Here is a 27,555-nt window from a genome sequence, read left to right as displayed (position 1 = left end):
CTGGATGGGGGTTGGAGGACTTGTAATTTGGGAAACATACGCAAGATATGTTTTGCTGACAGAAAGCCCACTTCATCTTGGTTGCTGGGACTGGGGGGAGAGTTTTCAGCCCAGAATTAAATTCTGTTCCCTGTATATGTTTTGCATTCTTATTTTATTTTAGATAAGTAAGAGGATCATGATGATGCCAACTGATGGGCCAGCCCTCTTCCAGATTTACTAAAGAAATCTGGCAGCCTTCCAAGACAAATGGCATTTTTTGATGTTGAAAATAGTTTTTTAAGGGTCATCCCCAAGTTCCCAAAACACAGATAGAGCAGCTGATTCCATAAAGTAACTGAACATAGATGAAGCTAATGATGGTGGAAGAAATCGTAGGAGAAGGGAAACCAAAACTACACGAAGAGAACTCCTCAGGGAGCAAGAGAGAGAATGAAAGGCAGGAGCAGAGAAAGGAAGGCTGAGGACGAAAGAGGAGCCAGGAGAGCTCCGGCTGAGGTCATCATCAAGGGGAGGGTTTCTGTCCAAAATTTCAGCTCCAGCTCTTTCAGTCTCTGTCCCACGCTTATGTTCAAGTCCAGCTGCAAGTATTCCTCAGACTCCCTGTAGGCCGGCCACAGAGGCAGACCATTCCCATTAGGATTCCTGGAAGTGAGAGATTTTTTGCCTCAAATGCCCAGTGAGATTTTCATCCTCAAACACCTGGTTACGGAGGAAGCTGGGAGGTTCACTTACCCAGTCCGAGCAAAGTTAGCCCAGTATCTCATCATCTTCCGGCTCAGCGCTTTCTCTTCCTCTGTGGCTTCTTCTGGAGGAAATAATCACAAAATCTCATTCCCACAATGATTTGCCAGAAGCCCAAGGGGCCTCCCATTGGATGAATCGCTTTCGCGCCTTTCTTTTCGTTGCGTCCCTAACAGCCTGCTGAGGCGCCATACTCATTGTGCATTTGCAGACCATGACTTGCCCAGGGAACCAAGCTTTCACATGGCGGAGGCTGAACACACGCCTCTGCTGTCTGTCCAGTGCCCTTCCAGCCCGTCCATGTGACTGCGATCTCCTTGGGGACAGAGATCACCTCTCTCCCTCTCTGCCAATCCATTAATTGTATCCGTATTTTATTTGAAAGTGTAATACTGCTCAAAGTACAAAATTAGAAATACAGGAAGTAAGTCTAATGAAAGTTAAGTTTCTCCCCATCTCTTCCCTCTAGTCACTGAGTTACCAGCCTCAGAGGCAACCTCAGAGGCAACCATTGTTTCCTCGTTCTTGAGTGCACTTCCGAGAGTGTAGACGAGCACATGGGTTTAAGCAGACATCTTTTTACACACTTGGTACTACAGTGGACACACATTCTGTATCTTTCTCTTTCACTAAAACTGTATCCAGGAGTTAGTTCCACATTGGCACCTATAAAGCTTCCATTTGTTGCTCTTTGTTGTTCTAGAAACAGATAATATATAAATATATATTTATATGTCTGTGCTTGTGTGCGTGCTCAGTCGTGTCCGTCTCTTTGTTACACCATGGACTGTAGCACGCCAGGCTCCTCTGTCCATGGGATTTTCCAGGCAAGAATACTAGAGTGGGCTGTTATTTCCTCCTCCAGGGGATCTTCCCAACCCAAGGGTCAAACCCACATCTCTGGCATCTCCTGCATTGGCAGGCAGATTCTTTTCCACTGAGCCACATGGGAAGCCCATATTTACAGTTAATTATATGTAAATATATAATTCAGGTATCCATTACTGTATTAATGGGTCTTGACATTTTTTTCAATCTTTTGCTCAAAAAAGCAATGTTTCACTGTGTGCATATATATTTTTGCAGACAAAGAAGTATAATTGCACACACAAAAAAATCTTAGAAGTTGAATTGTTGGACTAATGACTACATGCATTTTAAGTTTTGATAGAGTGTCCCATTATCTATTATCCCCCACCTGCTCAAATACATTATGTAAAATGTTCTTCCCAACTGTGACCTATGAAAAGTGATTACTTGGTCAAGGTTAGTTTTTAATCCTCTTTGCCAGGAGCCAGTCTGGGTAGATTTTTATGTTCAAAAGCCACTGGTGTTTCTGTTTCCCTAGACTATCTATTTATATCTGTTACTCAGTTTTTGACTGGGTTGTGCTTTTCTCATTGATTCCACAAGCTCTTCAGATATCAAGTAATTTAACTCTTTGACACAAACACATGTTGTTGATTTGTCCATTTTTGAGAGTCCATGTGCCCATCATATACTACAGACTCAGTGATGGCTACTGAGTAGTAACAGTAATATTCATTCAGCACTCACCACATGATTTATGAGAATTGTTTCATTTAATCCTTATGACAACGTAAGAGGTAGTTCTGTTAGTACTGGCATTAAAGATAAGAAAGAATAAATAAAGCAATGAACAAACCACACTACACACACTCTAGAGGAGAGGTTCTGTCCTTATCACAGAGAGGCCAGCATGAATTGGTTAAGAGTCCATGTTGTGCAATATTTTTAATGAACTAGTTTAGTCATGACTCCTGTGTATAGTTCCTGTGGTTTTTAAATTTTTGATAACCTCACTGAACAGGTCATAAGCTCAGGAATAAATGAGCTAACCTCACTAGAAACAGTTCACAAGCATTCACATAAGATCACCTGAATCCACACCACTTTCAGCTAAAATTATGAAAAATATGGCTTTTGCCTTTGAAAGCCCTGGATGGTAGCCTCATGGGAGCTCTGGGAAGGGCAGGGAGGATAAGATCAGGTGTCAGGGAGAGGGAACTAAGTGGCTTTGTTTCTTACAATGATCAGACTGTGGGACTTCACTGGTTGTCCAGAGACTAAGGCTGTGCACTCCCAATGCAGGGGACCCAGGTTCAATCCCTGGTCAGGGAACTAGATCCCACATGCTGCCACTAAGAGTTCACATGGTGCAACTGAAGATCCTGTGTGCCGCAAGACAATGGAGGAACTCACAGGCTACAGCTAAGACCCAGTGCAGCCAAGTAAATAACAATCGAATTGCATGAGTGTCCCCAGGTGCCCACCCTGCCTTTAGTCCAGACAGAAACATTTATCGAGCAAATGTTGGCCCTTCTTTTTCATCCTCGTTTCTAAAACTATGAGTGGGGCCATTCTCCAGGGAAAGGTTGTGTCTGTAAACCAGAGGTTCAGTCCACCCCGCCAGCCCTCCCAGGCTCTCACATAGTGGTGGGGTGGGTGAGCCTTCATGCTAAAGGTGGTGATTCTCTCCTTAGCCCCTTCTCCCTATTTCATGTTCCTGCAAGAGCAGGAACCCCTCAGGCCAGTTTCTTACCAAACATGACAATGTTGCCCTTTAGGAAGGCACCTCCAAAGACGAAGCGGATTTCATCAGTGTGATCAGCCTTGACAAAAGGGGGCTTCCTGTCCTTCAAGCACTGGGGCCGATGCTGAAACTCATAGAAGTAGACAGGGGCACCAGCATCTACAGGAAGGTAGAGAGGGTTTGTGGTAGACATGCAGGCAGGGGACAGTAGAGGCTGGCCCTGCACTCCACCCATCTGGTCTGGGATTCACAGACTCACAGGTGGAACAGCCCAGAGACTAGAGGTGACCTAAACCAAGCTAACTCCTTCCTCTTCTGAGGCTAGGGTTTCCTGCTCCTAGAAACAGAACTCATTACCCCTCAGGGCAGCCTGAAAGGGCAACAGTTCTACTTTTCAATACCAACAAACAAACAAAAACCAAGGGAGGGTGGGATAAATTAGGAGAATAGCATTGACATGTATTTATATGCCATGTGTCAAATAGATAGCTAGTGGGCAGCTGTTGTATAGCACAGGAGGTCAGCTGACCTGGAGGGCTGGGGTGGGGGTGGATGGGAGGGAGGTCCAAGAGGGAGGGGATGTATGTATACTTATAGCTGATTCATGTTATTATACAGCAGAAACTAACACAACATCGTAAAGCAATTATTCTCCATTTTAAAAAATTCTTTATACTGATCCAAGATGTGCCTCCTTGTGACTTCCTTTCATTGACCCTGGTTCAACTGTCTGCAGAAAATAGGACAAAACTAATCCTCCTGCTTCCAAGATGCTCCACTGCATCCTATGTTGCTTCATCTCTCTTCTAGTGAATGTCTTTGCTCTGTCATTTCCCCTCCTCTGCATCAGTTTTTCTCTATTGGATTGTCACCATCAGTGGCAAGCAAGCTTACAAAGTCTCTCATTAAAGCACACACACACACGTGCACGCATGCATACACACGGAGAAACACACACAAACATATATACTCTTGGTCTCAACTTCCCCTCCAGTTACTGGCTTATTTCTTTAAATCCTTTCTAGCTAGCCTTATAATGCAGTTGCCTTGTACTCACTATCTCTGCTTCCTTTCCTCTCGTTTTCTCTCTTTTCATCAAAGTATCAGGTAAAAAGCACCGATTTTAAGGGTGCATTTTGATGAGATTTTACAAATGCGTGCACCTTCATGTAAACACCACCCCAGGCAGGATACAGAGCATTTCCATCACCCCAGAAGTTCCCTTGTAGCTCCTTCTAGTCATTCTACCAAGAAACACAATACTTTTATTCCTATCACAATTGATTAATTTTGCTTGTTCTTGAACTTTGTGTGAATGGAAAGCACAATAGGTACTCTCTTGAATCTGGCTTCTTTGGCTCATCACAACGTTTTGAGGTTCATCCATGTTTTCCCTGTATCAGTAGTAGTTGATTCCTTGTCACCAAGTAGTATGCTATTGCATGAATATACCATAAATTATTTATCTGTTCATCTGATGAAAGACATTTTGGGTTCCTTCCAGTTCTGGGCTATTATGATTGAAGCTGCTGTGGATATCCATACACAAGTCATATGTATATTTGAATAATAGAGTAGGTATATGTTTAACTTTGTAAGAAATGTACCATTTTCCAGAGTGATTGTAACCATTTCACATTCTTGTCAAAAGTACTAAACATTCCACATGCTTGGCAATACTTTTTGGTATATGTTTTGAGTTTTTAATATTAAATATTAATCATTCTAGCAGGTATAAATGATTGCCTCATTTGGGGTTTACTTTGCATTTCCCTGGTGATTAATACTGTTGAGCACCTTTTCATGTGTTTTTGTTCTCCTTTCACCCATTTGTAAATGGATTATTTGTCTTTTCATTATTGAACTATAAGAATTCTTCTGTTCTGGATATGGATTTTTTGGTGGGATAGCTGTGTTGTGAATATATTCTTCCATCTGTGGCTTGCTTTTGCAGTTTCTTCACTATAAGTCGTAAAAACTCAACAACATAAATGTCAATATTTTAACAGTTTCAGGGTGTGTAATTCAGCAGCTTTTAGAAAGTTCAGAATGTTGTGCAAACATCACCACTATCTAGGTCCAGAATGTTCTGTCACTCCAGACAGAAACCCAGGCCCGCTGAAGAACTCATTCCCTCACTGACCCCTCCCTTTCATTCACGGAAACTGCATGACTCTGCAGATTTGCCTGTTCTGGACATATCACATAAACAGAATCGCACAACATATAACCTTTTGTGTCTGGCTTCTTACACTTAGCAGTGCTTCCAGTCTTCATCCATGTTGTGGCACATATCAATATTTCATTCCTTTTTAACGGCCAAATAATCATTCATATATATAAATTAAATATATATGTCCTGCTTTGGCAAAAGGATTCTTTATCACTAGCATCACCTGGGAAGCCCCATAATCCACGTGCACCCTAATGTTCAGAGCAGCAGTACTCACAATATCCAAAACATGGAGACAGCCTAAATGTCCCTCAGCAGAGGGATGGATAAAGCAGAGGAGGTGTGTGTGTATGTATCTACATATTCACATATATACACAGTGGAATACTACTCAGTCATAAAAAGAATGAAAGGACGCCACCTGCTGCAACACGGATGCAGCTAGAGATTACCATGCTAAGCGAAGTAAGCCAGAAAGAAAAAGACAAATACCATATAACATCACTTACACGTGGTATCGAAAATGTGACACAAATGAACCTAACTGTGAAACGGACTCACAGACACAGAGAACAAATCTGTGGTTGCCAAGAGGGGAGGGGGATGGGGGAGGGACGGACTGGGAGTTTGGGGTTAGCAGATGAAAATTATTATATATAGAATGGATAACAACAAGGTCCTACTGTATAGCACAGGAAACTATACTCAATATCTGTGATAAACCATAATGGAAAAGAATACTAAAAAGAATACATATGTGTATGTACACACATATATGTAGCTGAATTATTTTGCTGTATAGCACATTTACACATTGTAAATCAACTATACTTCAATTAAAAGTAAATAAATACAAACTTTTTAAAAAAAGAAGGGCAGTTTTGTGCCCCACAAGTAATCTCTTTCTTATTGCTCCACTACTCCTTATAGATATTTGGGAAGACATTTCCAAAGACAGGGCTTCCCAGGTGGCTCAGTGGTAAAGAATCCACCTGTCAATGCAGGAGACATGGGTTTGATCCCTGGGTCGGGAAGATCCCCTGGAGCAGGAATTGGCAACTGGCTACAGTATTATTGCCTGGAAAACCTGGCAGACTGTAGCCCATGGAGTCACAGAGAGTCAGACACAGCTGAGCATGCACAAGCACGCATTCCAAAGAGAAAGGTAAGTGGGGGCCGGCCTCTGAAAATGTGGGGGGGGGGACTTCTCCACATAGTCCTGAAGAAAGGAAAGTACTAGAATCAACAAGGACTGATGAACATTCCTGAACTCTGAAAGGCAGGGGAACTGTGAAGGTCAGCATGCAGGGCTATATCCCAGGCAGCCTTGGGAGCTCCCTCTCAGCAAGGGAATAGAAGGACAGGGCAGGGCAGGGGGCCGCCAGTACACAGGCGACAGGGATCCCTGCGGCCACCAGCCTGGCAGGAGGAGGGGCGCGAGGAGACTCACCTGTGTGATATTGAGCTGTGACCAGCCCAGGGACCACAAAGAACACATCTCCAAGCAAATCCAGGAAGCGATTTCGTATATCGACCAGAGAGTGCTTGTTGTGGAAATATTCATCAGCCACAAGGTATAAATACTGGACAGGGATGTGCTGTAAAACATCATGGTAGCAAGAGACCCGGGTCAACCGCAACAGCCATCATAGCAACACTCGCCAAACCTTTGCCTTTGCAGGCGTAATTCTGAGTGCTTTATACACATTGTCTCGTTGAATCCACACAGTAACACTATGATGCAGGCATCAGAATTAAACCCATTTGACAGGTGAGGGAACTGAGGTTTAGAGAGGTGATGAGGTTTATCCAAAGTGGTGGAACCATGACTCCTTCACAAGTCTATTTGCATCCAGGTCCCATGTTCTTAACCCCAGTATGAGGTGTTTGGTCATGTTCACCCATCCCAACAGTCTACAAGTCCCTCAAATGCAGGGAGAGTGCCTGTTATCACTGTTCAGTTCAGTCGCTCAATCGTGTCTGACTCTTTGCGGCCCCAAGGACAGCAGCATGCCAGGCTGCCCTGTCCATTACCAACTCCCAGGGCCTGCTCAAACTCATGTCCATTGAGTAAGTGATGCCATCCAACCATCTCATCCTCTGTTGTCCCCTTCTTCTCTTACCTTCAATCTTTCCCAGCATCAGGGTCTTTTCCAATGAGTCGGCTCTTTGCATTAGGTGGCCAAAGTATTGGAGCTTCAATTTCAGCATCAGTCCTTCCAATGAATATTCAGGACTGATTTCCTTTAGGATTGACTGGTTTGATCACCTTGCAGTCCAAGGTACTCTCAAAAGTCTTCTCTAACACCACAGTTCAAAAGCATCAATTATTTGGTGCTCAGCTTTCTTTATGGTCCAGCTCTCACATCCATACATGACTAATGGAAAAACCATAGCTTTGACTAGATGGGCCTTTGTTGGCAAAGCAATGCCTCTGCTTTTTAATATGCTGTCTAGGTTGGTCATAGCTTTTCTTCCAAGGAGCAAGTGTCTTTTAATTTCATGGCTGCAGTCACCAGCTGCAGTGATTTTGGAGCCCAAGAAAATAAAGTCTCTCACTGTTTCCATTGTTTCCCCAACTATTTGCCATGGAGTGATGGAACTGGATGCCATGATCTTAGTTTTCTGAGTGTTGAGTTTTAAGTCAGTTTTTTTTTTTCCCCCACTCTCCTCTTTTACTTTCATTAAGAGGCTCTTCAGTTTCTCTATCACTGTACCCAGGACCTAAGCACATGCCAGGGTGTGCACACTTTCAAGAAACATTTATTCAATGAAAAAATGAATGAAATGAACCTGGTACAGAATACACACTGAGTGTATGTTTATGGAAAGAAGAAATGAAGGAAGGGAAGAAATCTATCTCTGCCTTAGTGTCTAGGTTAAATATATCTCTATATCCCTAGTATAGGGAGTGAATGAATAAATGATTGACTAAAGGCCCTCAGCATTGCTAGAACATAGAACAGTACCTGACTGGTATGTAGTGAATATGGGTCTCTAGTCCCAGGTGGTTTTTAGAATTCAAAACTTTTCAGTTCTTAGATGAATAATTCAGCACATATGCTGCATATTATATGATATGCTCAGCCCCCACATTCATATGATCACAGAGAAACATATAGCGGATTAAAGTGAATGAACGTGTAGGAATAATGAAGACCAATGGCTGTGGATCAGTCTAGGTCAATTTTGGCTGCCGAGTTTTTGGGCTGTCAGAGCTATTTGGATGCTGAGACTGTGGACAGAGGATTGCAGAACTCTGTTTCGTGAAGATCTACTAAATGAATGAGTGACTAAATCTCTATCCCAGCCTTACCCCTGAGTGTGACCCAGGAGGTTTGTGAAATGAATGGATTGCGGAGGAGAGTCACGCTCACTTACCAGGACTGAGTGTATCAGTTGCAGGGCGAGGGACTTGTTGGAGCCCCCGAGGATCTCAGGAAACTCCTTCTGTGGAAAGGAGCAGGGAGTCCTCCGTGAGTACATCAGGTCATCAGAAGGGAAACTGGTGTCCCCAAGGGCCCAGGCACCCACCTTTCAGAGGGGAGGCTGGCTAGAGCAGGAACACTTTCAGCCCCAAGGGCTCCATGTGTAAGGAGCAGCCTCAGTGGGTTGGTTGAGCAATGATGATTCTTTTTCTCACATTTGAATTTATCAAGCAGCCGTCCCTGTCATAGCTGAGGTCTTGAGGGAGCTGAGTGGCCACCACGTTATGAGTTGAGTGTGTCCTCTGCCAAATTCCTATGTGGAACCCCTAGGACCTCAGAATGTGACTGTGTACAAGAGGAGGGTCTTTAAAGAGGTTGTTAAACTAACATGAGGATGCTAGGATGGGCCTTAATCCAGTCTGATCGGTATCCTTATGAGAAGAGAAAATCTGGACATGCAGAAACTCAAGGGGTGTGCACACGGAGGAAAGACCTTGTGAGGCCACAGAGAGAAGGTAGCCACCAGCAAACCAAAGAGGAGGACACAGAGGAAACCAAACCTGCTGGAACTTTGATCTTGAACTTCTAGCCTCTAGAACATTGAGAAAATACTTTTCTGTGGTTTAAGCCACCTCTGCGGTATGTCATTACGGCAGCCCTTGGAAACTAATACAGACCACCACTTGGCTTCAACAGCAAGTTGAAGTGGTTTATTTATTGCTCTCTTTCTAAAGTCCTTTGTCATTGGGCTGTCTGAGAAACCAGCAGTTGGCAGAGGCAGGCAGCAAGTGAGGCTGCAGAGTGGATGGTTAAAAACACAGAGGCTGCTTGGTACAGAGTAAGAGCTACAAGCAGTTATTTTTAAAATGACCCTTCCCTGGCCAATATCACAGCTTAAAAACATGAGGGAATAGAAATAGTATTCACTTGTCAAATGAATTTCTCTGGTACATTTTCTGCTGAAAATCTTGGGGTAACGAATCATGACAGATATTTAAACAGTCTGTCTTGTGGAATCTGAGAGAACACCTAGAGTCTTTCAAATAATCCACAAGTACTTTTAAACTACTAAGAACCCTCTCTGTATGTTCAGGAGCTAGGATTGGTTTTTGGAGACTTTCTATGGTCTCAAACAACCACAGAATGACAGCACTTATACAGGCTTTTGTGCTATACAGACCTGGACACAAAGTCCTGTCCTCCCACTTGAATAATTCCAATATCTAATAAATGCCTAGCATTTAGACTATATGCCAGGCTATTTGATATGCACCTGTGAGGCAGGTAGTAACTTTAGCCATATTTCATAGATGAGGGAACAGAGGTTCAGAGAGGTTAGGCAGCTCCTCGAAGGTCACACAGCCAGTAAATAGAGAACTCAGTATTTACAGGCAGAACCTAAATATATGAAATTTATATACTGCTGTCTCCTCTCTAGCTAGGAGATTTAGGAAAGTCACATTAGCCTCTCTGAGTCTCAGTTTCTTTAGCTGCTAAATGGGGATAATAATGCCTGTTTGCATTATTGTACAGTCGCCAAACACTTGCCTTATGAAAGACACTCAATCACAGTGATTATGGTGATGTGGCTGTTATCAGTAGCACCTGTCTCCCTTTCTCTAGTACAGATACACAAATCATTAAAAGAAGTAACTTAAGCCACGGTCTGTGACTCAGTTGCTTCAAGTACAACGAGGGAAAAAAATCCCCACCTCACCTACCCTGAAACATTGCTCTGTATGTCAAATTAATAATCGCCAGAACATGCCTTTAACAACCCAATGATCTCAGGGTTTTGATTCCAGAGGACCACCAGCTAGCCTTGTAACTCGACAAACCACTGTATTTCATAGCCTGCATTTCATACACTATATTTCATTGCCCGTACTTGAAAGGTGGAGGTTGATCTGTAGAAATGAACTAGGAAATATTTAGAATTGAGCACTCTCTTCTGAGGACAGCATGCATGTGTGCTAAGTTGCTTTAGTTGTGTCTGAATCTTTGTGACCCTGTGGACTGTAGCCTGCCAGGCTCCTCTGTCCATGGGATTCTCCAGGCAAGAATCCTGGAGTGGGTTGCCATTTCCTCCTCCAGGGAACCTTTCCAACCCGTGGATCAAATTTGCTTCTCTTATGTCTCCTGCATTGGCAGGTGGGTTCTTTACCACTAGTGCCACCTGGGAAGCCCTCTGAGGACAGATGAAAATCTTATTTTAAATGGGGAGACTCAAACTACAGGGTCAAACGAATCATGGCTCCTACTAAGCATTCAGATCTGAGCTCAAATTGTCCCTCCTCAGAGAAGCCTTTCCTGACCCCTTTTCTGCTCCCTAAAGAAGCCTCCTCTTCTCAGTCTATGTCCTTCATAGCCCGTAGACTCTCTGAAACCATCCATTCAGTCCTGCATATCATCTGTCTCTCCCCTTGAGAACGTAAGCTGGCAAAAAGCAGGAACCATGTGACTTGCTCATTGCTGAATGCTGTGTTTTTTTGTTTTTTTTTTAATGAGTGCAGGGCATAGAGTAAACCCTTGGTTCATATTTGTTGGATGAATGAAACAAGTTAATAATTTTGCAACTTGCACTGGCATTCTTGGAAATGAAATGCCAGAACCAAGGCTGGAAATGAAAGTGTGAAGGTCTGCAGTTTTCTAAACCTGTATGAATTTCACCTTTGTGGGAGAAACAGTGCTTATTTGAAACAATCATTTGTAATATTTTGAACAAAGTCCACTTGGACGTCTCACTTTTTTGTACAGTTGTTTCTTTAACCCTATAGGAAGAACAGAGTGAACACTTGCTGCAGCTGCCCCCAATCCACAGTTCTTCTCCTTCACTGAGAAAAAGTGACTGCTATGTATTTGGGGTGATGGGCTCCAGCCCTCATCAGTATCAGTATCAGTTCAGTCACTCAGTCGTGTCCGACTTGTTGCGACCCCATGAATCGCAGCACGCCAGGCCTCCCTGTCCATCACCAACTCCCAGAGTTCACTCAGACTCACGTCCATCGAGTCGGTGATGCCATCCAGCCATCTCATCCTCTGTCTTCCCCTTCTCCTCCTGCCCCCAATCCCTCCCAGCATCAGAGTCTTTTCCACTGAGTCAACTCTTCGCATGAAGTGGCCAAAGTACTGGAGTTTCAGTCTCAGCATCATTCCTTTCAAAGAACACCCAGGACTGATATCCTTCAGAATGGACTGGTTGGATCTCCTTGCAGTCCAAGGGACTCGCAAGTCTTCTCCAACACCACAGTTCAAAAGCATCAATTCTTCGGCGCTCAGCTTTCTTCACAGTCCAACTCTCACATCCATACATGACCACTGGGAAAACCCTAGCCTTGACTAGATGGGCTTTTGTTGGCAAAATAATGTCTCTGCTTTAGAATATGCTATCTAGGTTGATGCTGGTGAGATCTATGTGCATGCCCAGTGTGAAACAAGTGTGAAGCAGACAGCTGCCTCACTGTTGAAGGAGTGGGAGGAGGCACAGAGGAATTCTTACCATGGGTAGCAGGAAGCCACACTCGTGATTATTGACTCCGATGATGGAAGGAACCAGATGAAATAATTTTTGAGCCAACAGGTCTAGCAGCTCATTAGGAAAGAAAAGGCCATCAACCACTCGAGTGAAAGACTTGGTTTTCTGAAACAAGGAAGAAGAGAAAAATCAGTAGCTGTTTCATTTCACAAAATCTGCTGTCCCCGGACTCTAGCCCAACTGAGCCAATCCACTATAGCAAAAGGCATTAAGGAAAGAAAAATCAATCACTCTTGGCCCATCCCAAGGCATCAGGGCTGCCTGGCCAACTCTGCCACTCACTTGGGCAAAGGGGCCCAACTTTTCTGGGCCTGAATTTCCTGGTCTTCTAAATTAGGATAAAAAAGTAGTAACTCCCTAAGATATATAATACCCCAGCACAATGATTCTCAGAAAGTGGCTCCAGGACCAGCAGCATTGCCTGGGAACTTGTTAGAAATGCAAATTCTCGGGCTTCCCTGGTGGTCTAGTGGTAAAGAACCCGCCAGCCAATGCAGGGAACACAGGTTCGATCACTGGTCCAGGAAGATCCTACGTGCCCGAGAGGAACCAAGCCCAGTGCGCCACAACTACTGAAGCCCAGGTGCCTGGAGCCTGTGCTCCACAACAAGAGAAGCCACTGCGATGAGAAGCTCACACACCGCCACAAAGAACAGCCCCTGCTCTCTGCAACTAGAGAAACCCTGTACAGCAATGAGGACCCAGCACAGCCAAAAATAAACAAAAATAAACCTTAAAAAATATTCTCATGCCCTATCCCAGGCCTGCCAAATACAAAACTCTGGGGCGTGCAGCTCAGTAACCAGCCCTCCAGGTGAGTCCGATGCATGCTCAAGCGTGGAACCACTGTCCAAATGCGATGGACAGAGAGGTGAGGTGAGGGGATGGCCAGGGTAGCGTGGGCTGCTGTGAACATCTTCCCAAGGCATCTTCCTCAGCACTGAGACTTGGGTCTGGATGGATGGTTCTTGGGCCTTAGGAAGCAACATCTGGTTCTATTTATGATTTTTTTTTGGTTTTTTTTTTTTTAGGTCTCTGTTTTGGGAGTAGGGGTAGAAGAGAGCCCACAAAAAGAACTTTCACACTACATTGGGTCAAGAACTTATCTATTTCCTGGATCCTAGTACAACTTGTAGCAGATTTTTCAATCCATGACAAATAATTGTTTAACAAATGTTGGAATCAGACAGGTAAGGACTTCATTGTCTCTCAAGGACTATCAGAGGGTCTCAAGATTGGAAGATTCGGCATAAAAGATTATCCAGTACAGTGAATTACCTGGTGATTGAAATTCATCTATAGTCATTTAGACTCTGCTTGCATACCTACAGAGGTGGTATCTCACTGTCTTCTAAAGGAGCTGATCCTTTTTCAGATAACTGAGTTTTTAGAAAGTGCTTAGTTATGGCTCCCCAACTTCCAGCTTTTGATCTTGAGTTTAGCTCCTGGTGGCCTGTGGAGCAAATGTGGACCCTCTTCCCTGTGAGATCCCTTCACTGATGTAGAGACAATTATAGTCTTTGTGTTTTGTTGTGTCTTCTCCAAGCTAAGCAGCACCCTGTCTTGTCAATCTCCTTAAATTAAACTATAAGAGCTCTATATTCCACATTGCTTTTTTTTATAGTCATTACTAGGAATCCCCAACCCCCATCTGTCCAAGTTCTGAATCGAAATAAATAAGAGAGAGGTAGGATTTGTCTACGATTCCATTCAAAGGACAACCTTGTCCCCAAATTCCCCTCCCTCTTCACCTGGTTGATGCTCAGCAGCTCCTTGGAGGACTTTGCCCGCAGGCACTGCAGCAGGGCCACGGAGTCTGATGCGTTGCAGTCACAAATACTTGCAATTGTCTGCAACTATTTTCGGAGAAGGAACAGGTCAGTGCACAGAACTGAAAGCCTCCAGGAAAATGAGAGTTGAAAAACGTCCTCAGTCCAGCCCTAGGCTGCTGCTTGATATACGAAGACCAGCATGTGGCCTCTCCCACCACGGGCCCATAGTGGAATGCACACACTGAGGACAGGCTGGCACTGCATCGTCCTTTCTCTCTTGCCTGGCCCTCCTCGCCATCTTTAGTAATCACCTGAGCTGGATCTGTCTCAGCCTGTCAGCTCTGCTTAAGCCCCACCGCCACCCCAACCTGGAGCATCTGAACATGTCCTGAACATCCTTTTTCTGTCTCTACACCAATTCCTTGAGGCCCAAGCCCCATCTTTTCCAGGATGTCCTTTTAGACCATAGACCCCATGAGCCCTTCCTCTTCTAATCTCCTGTTACTCTAAGTGTCCTCACCTTCCTGCCTTAGTTAGCCTTTGCTAAACACCTTCCTGCTCTCTCCCTGGACTTCCTACATATATAGAACTTGGCTCTTGAAAGTAGTGATCCTGACTCTTCTGGGAGTCGTGGATGCTCTGAGTATCCAATTGAAGCTACAGACCCTCTCCCTGAAAGTCGCACACACAGGCAGTCTGCATACAACTGCAGGGGTTCTAGAACCACCTCTTCTACTTTCCATGGATTCCAGGTTAAAAATCATAAAAAGGATTGATGCCATCCAACCATCTTATCTTCTGTCACCCCCTTCTCCTGCCCTCAGTCTTTCCCAGCATCAGGGTATTTTGCAATGAGTTGGCTCTTCGAATCAGGTGGCCAAAGTAGATTAAGTAAATAAGGACTGAGTTATATATCACCAGCAAAGAATAATGGATAAGATGTAAGAACTATCACACATCTGCTTACACACACAGTCTTAAGCTAGTATATGCCTTTTCCACGGAAACACTCATTGGTCTTAAAATAGAGCAGGGAAAACCATGAGCACTCAATATGTGTGCGGCAAACGCACAAACTTAAAGTAGCTTGATATATCATTCTACCCAAATCAATATTCTCTGGGTATTGAGAGTATTTTTAAAAATCCTATTACAGCTCTATGTTCCCACTCTTGGTTGTTATTTTCTACAAGGTGTTTAAAAAAATGCACCACTAATGTGAATGATACCCAGGAGATGGCTCCATAGTCCAGTGCTTAATTAATATTCATTGAGTGAATCAGCTCATTCGTGAACTCATTCATTCAGCAAACATTTAGAATCTTCTAATACACACCAGATACTATGCTGGGACATGAAACATACAGAGACCTTGGCCTCCGGGTCCTCTTATCTGGTAGAGCGCTAAGACAAGATGATAGATGACAAATATCTGGGGCACATGCTTCACTTCCCCCACAGTCTCATGCCAGACAGCATTTATCAGTACCAGTGTTATTTCACACTGAGCTGGAAACAACCTCAGAACCTTTCTTAACATAGCACTGTAGGTAGAGTAGAGAAAGCAGATAAGCCATACATAATACAGAAAACTGAGTCATATTTCACCAGCAAAGAATAATGGATAAGACGCAAGAACTAACACACATCTGCTTATGCCGCCCCTGCCCACACCCCACCCCCCCTGCAAGCACACCAGCAGCAGTGCATGGTGCGCCTGGGCCTACATCCTATTGAACCAGACCTTCCGTGAAGCAAGAAGGGTCACCTTGGACCAACATCAAACCCTTTAGTCATGGTCAGTACAGACAGTCAAGCGGATGGTCTCTGGACACCTGACCACATTCTCTCCTGACCAAAGAGAGGAAGCTGGAGAAGAGTTCACAATATACCTACATCATCATTCCTCTCGTAATCAGAGGCCTTCAGGTAAGGGATGATGGCCACCCCACTCTCCATGATGGCTCTGTGGAATAAGCCTTTGGTCATGGGGGACAGAATCTGGAGAGAGAATGCAGGAGACCCAGGAAACGTTATTCAGGGAGCTTCCCACCCATCACACATAACAGCCAGCCTTTCTTTAGAGAAAACTTCCACAGAGATGCAGATGCAGAGAGCAGACCTGTGGACACAGTGGGGAGGGGGCGATGCCCTGAGAAAGCAGCATTGGCGTGTATGTATATTTCCATGTGTAAAGCAGACAGCCGGTGGGAGGCTGCTGTACGACACAGGGAGCCCAGCCGGGCACTCTGTGACAACCTAGAGAGGTGGGATGAGGGAGGTGGAGGGAGACTAAACATGTCTACATAAGGCTGATTTGTGTTGTTGTGTGGCAGAAACAATAAACATTTTAGAGCAATTAAAAAATTAAATGTAATAAAAATAAAAGAAATAAAGAAAACCTCCCAGGAAGCCTACTTCAGTGTTCTACACTTAGAGGGAAAGAAGTCCTGGTTTGGGAATTTCAAGGGTAGCTGCTAAGGTTTGGGCAAGTCTTTTAACATTTCAGAGGCCCAGTTTCCTCATGAACTTGGAGGTCAAGCCTTCTGGCACGGGGGTGCTGGCTCCCTCACTTCTTGCCCTTGAAATGAGACTAAGCCCCTCACTCACCATGTATTTGTGAGGCTCGAGGGAGACAATGTGCTTATGAGCATTTGTTCAACATGAAAGCAGCAATTAGATGTGCATGACTCATTGTCCTCATTTTTGTCACCTCTCCCACTGAGGTTCCTTCAGGTCCCAAAGAGAAGAAACTCACAAGGCTGGAAACACTTATCGCTCCTGCTGACTCGCCGAAGATGGTCACGCAGTGTGGGTCCCCACCGAAGAACTCAATGTTTTCCTGGACCCAGATCAGAGCGGCCACCTGGTCCATGAAGGCCCAGTTCCCCCGTGCGTGCTCGTCCCCTGTGCTGTGGATGAGAGGCAGGGTGAGAAAGCTCATCTGGCTGCTGTCTGCTTCCCACAGCCCCAGGGGTTGGAGGCGGAGGCTGTGGGCTGTGTCAGGGCACCGCCACTCCAGATGGAGAAAAGCGGGGAGTCAGAGGCCTGGGGTCGCTGGGAGAACCAGGCTTAATTCTCACCCTCTGTTGGATTTGAATTTGGGTTTCTTTGAGAATCTGATGAAAGCTCCATACCCCCAGAAAAATGCATGGACAATCTGGTATGTGCAATTTCAGGGTATTCACAGGCTCCCCTGAATCCATGGATTCCAGAAGAGTTATGCTCCTGAGAGTTGGTCTGCACCAGGAAGTAAGACCTCCCTGGGCACAAGGGTTCCAAGTGAATGACTGAATTAAAAATAATGATAATAATAGCAGCTGTTGCAGCAACGTGTACAATGCTGTCCCTAGGGCTTTATAGCTGGAGTTCCTATAATCCTCCCACCTTGTGAGGTAGGTGGTGCTGGTCTTTCTCCTTTATCCTTCTGGGTCCTCTCTCCGCCCTTCTCCACCTTGTTCTCAAAAGGCCAACTATCATGAACTACACCACCCAGGCTCCCTGCTGTGTGCGGTCAGAGGGAGGAACCGGCTGGGGGTTTCGGGTGGAATATTGAGAGACTGATTCCATCACCCCGTGTTCCCCCACCTCTGCTGGGAAGTGGTTTGGGCAGTGGCTGCATTTCTCGGCAGCCAGAGCTCACTCACGTCACGCCCACTCCCCTGCTTGATATCCGCAAGCATGTTCTAAGGATACTGAGGGATTCACCGTTTCTGTCTCACAGACAGGAAGCAGAGGCATAGAGAGGTGAAATCCCTTGCCCAGGAGCTAGAAAGTTGCAGATCTGGGTCCATTCTCCTAACCATGTGCCGCTGCTGCTGGGTAGTATGTGTATGCTACCCACCACGTATGAGAGTAACCTCGGGACCACAGGCTGCTCCTCCTCCGTCTTCCAGTCCCCCACACCGCCCCTCCCCTTGGTTCTCTCTCTCTGTCCCTGATGCCTGGGCTGGCCCCAGCTCCACCTTCTCTCCCCCACAATCCCTCCATCTGGTCGGGAGCCACACTCTGCTAATTTCACCTCTGTCGCATCGTGGCTCCCACGGTGGTTCCTGTTGGGGTTAGAATAGGAAACAGGAGTCCAAAGTGGCGGGGGCTAAAGGACAAGGGAGGGAAGAGCCCGTGAAAACAAAGCAAAGGAAGGCCAAAGGAAGGTCCGAGGACCCGAGTGAGGACTTCAGGTAAAACAAACAGCATTCCTGGCTGGCCCAATCTGCATAGGGCAGGCCCAGGGGGAGGAAAAACATATAAAAGCAGAAGCCAAAGCTCTCTCTCTCTCTCTCCCCACCACGTGCCTGAGCTCTCTCTCTCTCTCTCTCTTTCTCTCTCTCTCTCCCCCACGTGTATGCACTCTTTCTCTCTCTCTACCCCCCACACTCTGGGGCGTTCTTCTCTTCGCATCTTTGGGTCGACGTGCCCTCACGCCTCGAGGGTGGATTTTCCTGCTATTATCTAAATAAAATAGAGCTGTCACACGGAGTTGTAACACTGATTTGTCTAAGAGCTATAACACGGTCCATTTGCGACCTGAGAGCTATAACACGGTCTGTCCAAGACCCGAGAGCTGTGGCACGCCGAGGACTTTAACGTCCGTCACTCTGAATCTTTGTTGTGACGAGACCGAACTGAGGAGCATACACTCGCCTGACAGTCCCCATTCCTCCCTTTGTTTATCCTGATTCATAATCTGGTCACTTATGATCTGGGTGACCATGAGCAAGTCACTTAACTTGCTTTGCCTCAACATTCTCATGTCTGAATGGGGTTGATAATGGCACCTGCTTCACATGACTGTTGTGAAGACTGACGGTGCAGGCACACAGTAAGTGCCATATCTGTGCTGGTAATCCCTCTAGTCATTCAGCCACCAGCCTGCTTCACTCCATGACCTGCACCCAGGCTGTACAGCAGCACCCCAACCAGATGTCCCCTCTGAGGCCCAGGCGCCCCTGGGCCAGCCTGCACTCTGCTTGGAAGTGACCTTCCATTCTACTGCTCTGCAGGGCACTTCTGGGTCCCTAATGCTTTATCCGCTAAAGACCAATCACATGCACAGCTTGGCATTCAGGGTCTTTCCCAATCAGGCCTGGCCCTACCTTTTCCCACCCATCTCCTGTTATATCCTCATCTACCTGTCTATTAGAACCCAGATGTTATAAACAACTTTTGGAAACCTTTCTGTTGAGAAAGGCAGAATCCCAGTGTACAGACCTGCTAACCATGTAATCACTCTGGCCAGGACATTAGTCTGATCTCAGTCCTCTCTGCCTCCACTGCAGCCTCTCAGCCACCTCCCTGTGCTACATGCCCCAGAGCCCAGTTTGCAAATACCTTTCCAGCCCCAACTTCCTTCCAACTTCCAATTATGTTTCCTTCCAACTTCCTAGTCTTTGCTCAGGCAGCTCCTGTTGCCAAGAGTGCTCTCTCCCAACCCTTCAACCCTAAGACCAACCCCGTCTTTAAGGTGCAGTTAGTTCCAGTTCCACCTCTCTCAGGAAGACTGGCTGATTTCTTGCCGCTCCCGCCTCTGTTTCTACATGCAGCTCTGGTGCCTCTTACCCTTAGAATGTGACTGATGTCCTGCCTGGGAGCCCGGGGATTTGTGTCCCTGTGTTATTTTCCCATGACACTGACAGCCTCTCAAGGGCAGGATACATGCTGGACTCCTTGCTACCTTCCCCATACTTTCTGACCTTTGGCTCACGTCGCATCCTGGCCAGGGCTTGAGTTCTGCCATGTTCTAAGTAGGGTCAAGGAAGTGGCCAAGAGGCCTAGCCCTGTTCTATGACCTCTGGGAAGTTGTTTTACTTCTCTATGCTTCCATTTCTCAAGTGTAAAATGAGAATAACAAGAGTATGTTTCTCATAGAATTAGTCTGGGGGTGAGTTATAACGAATGCATAGCAAGTGCCCGGCATGGTGCTGGGCTCATACGAGCACTGAAACACGCTTGATATTACTTGAGGGGGGAGGGAAGTCATCAATGGAGTGATTATTCCTAGGTGAGCAATGGAGGAGCCTTGATGTGGGGCCTGATGGCAGACACTTGGAACTGCTCACACTCCCGGTTTCCTCATCTGCCAGGGAGCACATTTCCCTTGCAGTTGAGTGTGGCTATTATGACTGACTTCTGCCACCTGTATGTAAACAGAGTAATAATCGCCCCCTCCAGGCTGACCTGGAAAGACCACCCTGGTATGATTCTCCTGCTTGGTCTCCATCTGCTGGCCAAGTGCAGAGGAGCTGGGTGCGGCCTCCTAGAGGAGGGATGGAAGGAGCCTGGGTCCCTGATTGACCATGGAGAAGAATGCCTGTCAGTCAGAAACACTTGGTTGGATTTTAGTTGAGTGAGAAGGAAAGTTTTATAATTTGAAGCCACTAAAACTTGGGGTTTATCTGTTACAGTTGCTAAAATGACCTAACTAGTTTGGGCCAAATTAGTTCAGCGTCACTGAAGGTTCATTTCTTCTTAGGTTGCCAAGCACTAAGTTCCCTGTGGCTGCGCCCAGCTGCTCCTTGGGGGTCAGGGGTGTCAATCCCTTGGGGAGACTCACTTGAAGAAGCCAAATATTCCTAGTCGGTACTGGATGGTCACAACCAGCACGTTCTCATAGGAAGCCAGGGCAGACCCATCGAAGATGGATGCTGAGCCAGTCTCGAAGGCGCCGCCAGGGAACCACACCATGACCTGAGGAAGGGGAAAGGAACCCTCCAGCCAGCCCACCAGGCACCCACAGCCCCCCCTCATGCATGCTGGGACATTCTTTAGGGAAATAGGAATGTTTCACTTTTCTTCCCAAACAGCCTCAGCGGTTTTGTCTTTTGAAGAAGGCCCAGGGTTAGGTATGTGGATTATGGCATATGAGAGCCTGGGTATGATTCCCATCTCTGCCCTTGACTAGCTGTGTGACTTTCAGCAGCCTTCTGAGCCTCTCTGAGGTTCGTTTTTCTCATCTGTAAGATGTGCAGAATGAAAGTGTCTCGTTTATGAGGCTAGCATGACGTTGAAAGAAAATTCTTCATCTGAAGTTCATGGAACAACGTTGGCATATTTCAAGAGCTCAAAAAGTGTTAACTGAATGTCATGAAACTTGTGACCCACAGAAAAATGGAAATAGCTATAAGCGATATCTGAGACCAAGAGCCACTTAAACTGTTTTAATCTAAGAGTTTATCCTACTTACAGAGAGAAGAGAAGAGAGGAGGGAAAAAGAGAAAAGTGTGGAAGCTTTACTTTACCAATTAGAAAAATTGGGACCAGGAAACATCAAACATTCAAATGGTATTATCACCAGGTATATACTTAGTGTATGTGTGCGAAGTCACTTCAGTCGTGTCTAAATCTTTGCCACCCCATGGACTGTGGCCCGCCAGGCTGCCCTGTCAATGAGATTCTCCAGGCAAGAATATTGGAGTGGGTGGCCATTACTTTCTCCAAGGGATCTTCCCGACCCAGGGATCGAACCTGAGTCTCTTATTAAGTCTCCTGCATTGGCAGGCAGGTTCTTTACCACTAGCACCACCTGGGAAGCCCATACTTAGTGCATATTACCATGTATATACTTAATTTTTTGAAAATCCCTTCTCTTCTCTTTTAAAAGTCATATTAGTGGCTATAACTCATGGGGTAGGAAAGCGAAGAAAGCCATGGGAGTAAAGGAGAACTGGACAAAGCACTGGCTTGACACCCAGATCTCCCACTTACTGTGTGTATAACGTGGACCAAGTTGCTTATGCCCTCCCCATTCCTCAGCTTCCGCTTCTGTAGAATAGGTCCAATAATGCTCCCCACTGGGTTATTACGGGGGCTTAGATGAGAGAATGAACTGTACCTGGCACACAGTCAGCCCTCAGAAGGTGCTGCTGTTGTGATACAATAGAGCAAGTCTCTGTTGCAGAGGCAAAGAGGAGAGAGAGGGTGATGGAATGTGTGGTTCAAAATTAGATGTATAGTGCACTCACTTGTACAAAGATCTTTCACATTCTTAAGTGAAACATTTCCCATTATAACCTGTCTTCACTTGAAAATAAAAAATTTGCAAAAGGCAATTATCGTCTTTAAAACACTGGACTTCCTAGGTGGTCCAGTGGAAAAGAATCTGCCTGCCAATGCAGGGGACACTGGTTAAATCCCTGGTCTGGGAAGATTCCACGTGCCTCAAAGTGACTCAGCCCGTGTGCCACAACAACTGAGCTCTCGCTCGAGAGCCCGGGAGCCGTAGCTACTGAAGCCCACGCTCCCTAGAGCCCATGTTCTGCAACAAGACCAGCCCCAGCTCACAGCAACTAGAGAAAAACCCTCGCAGCGACAAAGACCCAGCATGGCCAAAAATAAATGAATACATAAATATTTATTAAAAAACAGGATTTCCCAAACCAAAAAAATCAGAGTCCTTCAAAGCAGGGTATTTTCTGTTTGCAGACTATTTAATACCCAACAGAGGCAAAACAAAACAAAACAAAATAAAAAACCAGAGGTCAAATCACTAACCATAAAGAAGTAATCACAAAAGAAGACAAAGCGAATCTGTCAGTAGAATGATTTTTGAGAAAGCTATTGACATGTCAAGTGATTACATTTCCCTTTTACCCAAGGGAGCCTAGATGTGATTCCAGATATCCAGACACTTCACCCAGGTCCTAGGCCCAGAACCTGCAACTGGCGCCCCCAGCACAGCAGGAGCCGTGAGCCTTACCGGGAGCTTGGAGCCGGTTTCCGCATGGGCCGGGGCGTAGATGTTAAGGTACAGGCAGTCTTCCGATACTCTGAATTTGGGGTAACGCACCTTGAGAATGTGTTGATCTGTGAACAGCCACTCTGAGTTCTGGAAGCACCTTGGGACAGGGAAGCAGAAACCCCCAGAGTTGCGGTCAGCAGACCTGCCTCGGAGGGGCCAGCTTTTGTGACAGCAGGGAGGCCTAGTGATCTATGCCTGAGCAGAATAGGGATTCAGTGCTCTGGTACAAAGTTTAAAAACACCCCAGCCCCCATGGTGGCCCAAACAAGCTGTGCATGTTAAGTCACTTCAGCTGTGTCCAACTCTTCGTGACTCTATGGACTGTAACCCACCAGGCTTACATGGGATTCTGTCGATGGGGTTCTCCAGGCAAGAAAACTGGAGTGGGTTGCCATGCCCTTCTCCAGAGGATCTTCCTGAACCCAGGGATCGAATCCATATCTTCTGGGTCTCCTGCATTGGCAGGCAGATTCTTTACCATTGGCACCACCTGAGAAGCCCAAACAAGCTATAATTCTCATTGATCTGGTTTCTGGGTAAGAAAGCACATTGTGCAGAATAATTATACCATGAACCTCCAGGACTCACTCATGCCTATCCCCATCACCATAATACACACACACACACACACACACACACACACACACACATAAAGACTCAAGCTGGCTCGACAATTCTCCAAGCTGTAGACAGTAGGTCACAGGGTTGTGTATCAAGGGTTGTGCTTTGGTGGGTCCCTTTTCTGCCTCTAGAGGAACAAAAGGACATTCCCAGGCCTTTCTACCAGAAACAACAGAGGTAGGCTAGCAGCAAGATTCCTGCAATCAGGCCTTTGCCTAAGCTAGTCCCTCTGCCCTGACTACTTTCTCCCCAGATCTGCTTGTTCACACTCTTCCCTTTCTTTCAGATGCTGTCAAAGTGTCACCTCCTCCAAGAAGCCTCCTGAGATTTCTCCAGCTAGACCAGAGCTCTATGGAATTGTTTAGTTGCTAAGTCATGTCAGACTGGTTTGCAACGCCATGGACTGTAGCCCACCTGGCTCCTCTGTCCATGGGATTTTCCAGGCAAGAATACTCAAGTGGGTTGACATTTCCTTCTCCAGGGAAGCTTCCCAACCCAGGGATTGAACCTGTGTCTCCTGGGTTGGCAGGTGGATTCTTTACCACTGAGCCACCTGGGAGGTCTTTGGAAACACGTATATATTTTGTGTTCTTTCCTAGAATCTCTCCTAGTGAGCAGCTAAAAGCCTAGGGTTCTGTGTGAGTCACCTTGGTACCTTATAGTCCCTAGCCCAAGGCATAGTAGGATTAAGTGAGATTATATATGTGAATATGTCTAGTAAGTGCTCAATTAATGTTTATTGTTTTTCTAAAATAGAATAGTGTACAGATTAGGCAGCAGAAAATCATTGCTTCAGATGCTTTTTTCTTTCTGTGTATGTTGTGTATCAGAAATTGGGGCTCACTGCTTTTAACAAAGCCATCTCTGGCCTCCCCTCAAGGCTCCCTCAATGACCTGCTCTGACTCCCTAACGCTTGCCTTGTCACCCCATATTTTAACTGTCCTTATTGTTTATGTCTTCACCACCACAGCCAGTCTGCAGGTTCCTTGAGGGAAGCTGTATCTAACTCAAGTATCACGATCTCAGGGCCTAATGAAGAGCCAGTTTCTGAGTTGGTTCTCAGTGGATATTAGTTGAATGAATGAATGAACACATAAGGTTCAACTTATTGTCCTAGGTGTCTGGACAACATAGGGTTTTCTTCTGTGGCTTAGTTTTCTGGCACTAGGGTCCTCCTTCTGCCTGGGACCCCAATGCCAAGAATCAACATGGCCCAGTCTGAGGGCTTCACAGAATCTGAGAGTTGAAAGATTCTTGCCGGACTTCACTGGTGGCCCAGTGGTCAAGAATCTGCCTGCCAGTGCAGGGGACACAGGTTGGATCCCTGGTCTGATCCCTGGTCTGGGAAGATTCCACATGCGGAGGGGCAGCTAGGCCCATGAGCCACAACTACTGAGCTCGTGCGCTGCAACTACTGAAGCCTGCCTGCCTAGAGCCTGCACCCCTAGGGCCTGTTCTTTACAACGAGAGAAGTCACCATGATGAGAAGCCTGTGCCCTGGGCTAGAAAGCAGCCCCTGCTCGCCAGAACGAGAGCGAGCCCGAGCAGTGACGAAGACACAGCACAGCCAAGAGTAAATAAATGAATAAACTTATACTTAAAAAAAAAAAATTCTTGGCATTTCCAAGCCTCACCTCCCACCCAGTGCACAAGACACCTCCACAATTTACCTGGGAACTACTTGCTCATCCAACCTGGAAAATTTGCAGTGTCTGGGAGCATCAGCCCTCCCAGCCCCCCTGGATCACAGAGACACATTCATGTATCCATTCCACAGGTAATTATGGATTCCCCACTATGGGCCAGGCCCTGCACTGGGCACCGTGTGAATCGCTAGAGTTAAAATTCCTCTGGGGTGGTGCTCACTCTAAAGACCTGACCCAGTCCGATGGTGGAGACTAAGCCTGGGGTAGAGATCACCTGGAGATGCATCAATAACCTCTTTTAACCCAAAGACTCAGTCAGCCCATCACAGTGGTTCCTCAGCCTGACTGGTCCTCAAAATCGCTAAAGAGCTTCTTTACAGTCGAGTTTCCCAGGCCCAGCTCTGGGGATTCAGGGAGTTCAGAAGAGAGCCCAGGGACTCTGTTTGTTTAAACAGGTGGGGAGCCATGCCATCACAGAAGCCTCAACCACATCTGACCCTCCGCATCCTCCTCACAAATGCTGCCCCTTTTCCAGTGGGCTGCATGACCTTTACTCCCCCTCAACGTTCTGCCCCTACTCCCAGGTCACAGGCCACCCCTGGGACCAAGCCAGTTCTTACAATTTAGGGTAGGACGTGGCATTTAGGAAACCATTCCAAGGCAGTAAAGGCTCCGGTTTTGCAAATCGCAGGGGCCCTACAGGGGGTGTGGCATAAGGGACCCCAAGGAACACATTCACGAGCATGTCGTTTCCCAGAACAGAAGCTTGCGTCCCCCGGACCCATCCCAGGTTGGTGTGCCTGGCTGGTGCATCAGCGGTGGCTGGCCCTGAGGAAACACATAGGGAGGAATTAGGGGCGTGGGGAAGAGGCTGGGAACAAGCCAAACTCAAGAGTTTCCCAAGGTGGAGCGCTCTTTCTCAACCCAGAGACTGTGCAAGTATCTAGATTCCTTCTCAATGAATCCATGTCCACTGCTCCTTCGATGACTTCCCCTAGAAGTCACCTTCATCAGAGCACCCACTGAATGTCTCCTAGGAGCATACACCAAGCCACAAAACTTTCTAAGATGTAAGTTGGGAACCCATCTCCCTGCTGCTGCACACAAGCTTTTCTTTACTGTGGAAAAGATACACACCAGCCTTCATAGAGCCTGTGTGTGTTAGTTGTTCAGTTGTGTCCATCTCTTTGTGACCCCGTGGACTGTGTAGCCCGCCAGGCTCCTCTGTCCATGGAATTCTCCAGCAAGAATACTGGAGTGGGTTGCCATGCCCTTCTCCAGGGGATCTTCCCAACCCAAGGATTGAACCTGGGTTTCCAGCATTGCAGGCTGATTCTTTACCCTAGGACCCCATAGAATCTGGCCCACATTTCAGTGATTTTTTATACCCACCAGCATAACTGCTGGCATGTCTGTGTATCATCTGTGTGACTACTGGCTTTCTTCTTTTCTTAAGATTAAATTGAGATAGGCTTCTAAAATTTTACTTAGCGGAATTCTAAACAATGACACCTATGGAACTGTGGCTTTGATGACTTAGGTATACGATTTTGAGTACACAAGAAAATACATATAGAGCCACAAAAACAAAAAATTATCTTATGCTACCTGAAATCAGCTCATTTACCTCCAGGGGTACAAGGATAACACTTACGGACATTGTACAAGCTTCTCGGTTTCCACATCAAGCATGAAGCCTGGAGAAGTTACTTGCCCAGCTATTTACTTATGAGGGCCCAGATTTCTTGGCATTACCTGTTCTAAAGTCATTTCAACAGCAACAGTCCTGCCTCAGCAGTTGATGTTATAAACACAGGCTCTGTTCCATACCCCTCCAAGCCTCCCAAGATTCAAGCAACCCAAAGACAGGACAGGATCTTCTGTGCTCTACACACACCTTAGAAGGAGACTCTGGCCTGGGGCTCTCAGCAACACCAGGACATGGGTCAGGGGCCCTGAGGTTCAACACAACCCTCCATTTTCCATTTTCCACCAGTGGAAAATCCTCCAAGGCAGGGAAATCCCTTATCCCATCTTCTGAGAGCCCTCCTCTCCCACTGGGCATCTCACCCTTGGTGGCAGCTGCAAGGACCCAAACAGCCCAGATCAGGGTCTGGCCTGGGTGCACCCACTCCCCACTCATCTGGCCGGCTCGCCTGACTCTCTGGACATCCACAGCCACAGCTGGCCTCAAGAATCTTCCGTCAGGGACAAGGAACGACTTCCTGATAGGAGACAAGTGTTGAGCAGGCAGACACAGGACACAGCCTCAGTGAAGAATAATAGCTAAGATTTTCGGAGGAATTGGCCAAGCAAGACTTTCCTGTTCTGATTTACATAAGAA

The 27,555-nt window shown here is 46.3% G+C and overlaps 1 protein-coding gene across 1 annotated transcript; it reads right to left on the bottom strand.

Annotated features, from left to right (window-relative positions):
• Positions 1–413: 413 nt before the first annotated feature.
• On the bottom strand, positions 414–27,354 carry CES5A (carboxylesterase 5A). Its single transcript, XM_052655532.1, has 13 exons — positions 27,282–27,354; positions 25,832–26,039; positions 22,902–23,040; positions 20,760–20,893; positions 16,965–17,118; positions 16,103–16,207; positions 14,186–14,290; positions 12,399–12,539; positions 8,853–8,921; positions 6,922–7,069; positions 3,308–3,457; positions 736–808; positions 414–645 (listed from the first exon to the last, which is right to left on the bottom strand). Exons 1-13 carry the CDS (start codon positions 27,352–27,354, stop codon positions 414–416), a joined length of 1,731 nt encoding a protein of 576 aa, XP_052511492.1.
• Between the last annotated feature and the right edge of the window lie 201 nt (positions 27,355–27,555).

This window comes from Budorcas taxicolor, chromosome 18 (genome assembly GCF_023091745.1).
Source record: "Budorcas taxicolor isolate Tak-1 chromosome 18, Takin1.1, whole genome shotgun sequence".
Lineage (NCBI taxonomy): Eukaryota > Metazoa > Chordata > Mammalia > Artiodactyla > Bovidae > Budorcas > Budorcas taxicolor.
This window is presented reverse-complemented; position numbering and strand designations above follow the sequence as displayed.

What these genes read in the sequence shown, in the direction of transcription:
- CES5A (XM_052655532.1), bottom strand. Translation starts at nt 27,354, where the DNA reads ATGAGTGGGGAGTGGGTGCACCCAGGCCAGACCCTGATCTGGGCTGTT. An exon ending in CCTTGCAGCTGCCACCAAGG is followed by an intron (nt 26,040 to 27,281) that starts GTGAGATGCCCA and finishes GTGTTTCCTCAG; the next exon opens with GGCCAGCCACCGCTGATGCA. An exon ending in GCTAACTTTGCTCGGACTGG is followed by an intron (nt 646 to 735) that starts GTAAGTGAACCT and finishes TCTCACTTCCAG; the next exon opens with GAATCCTAATGGGAATGGTC.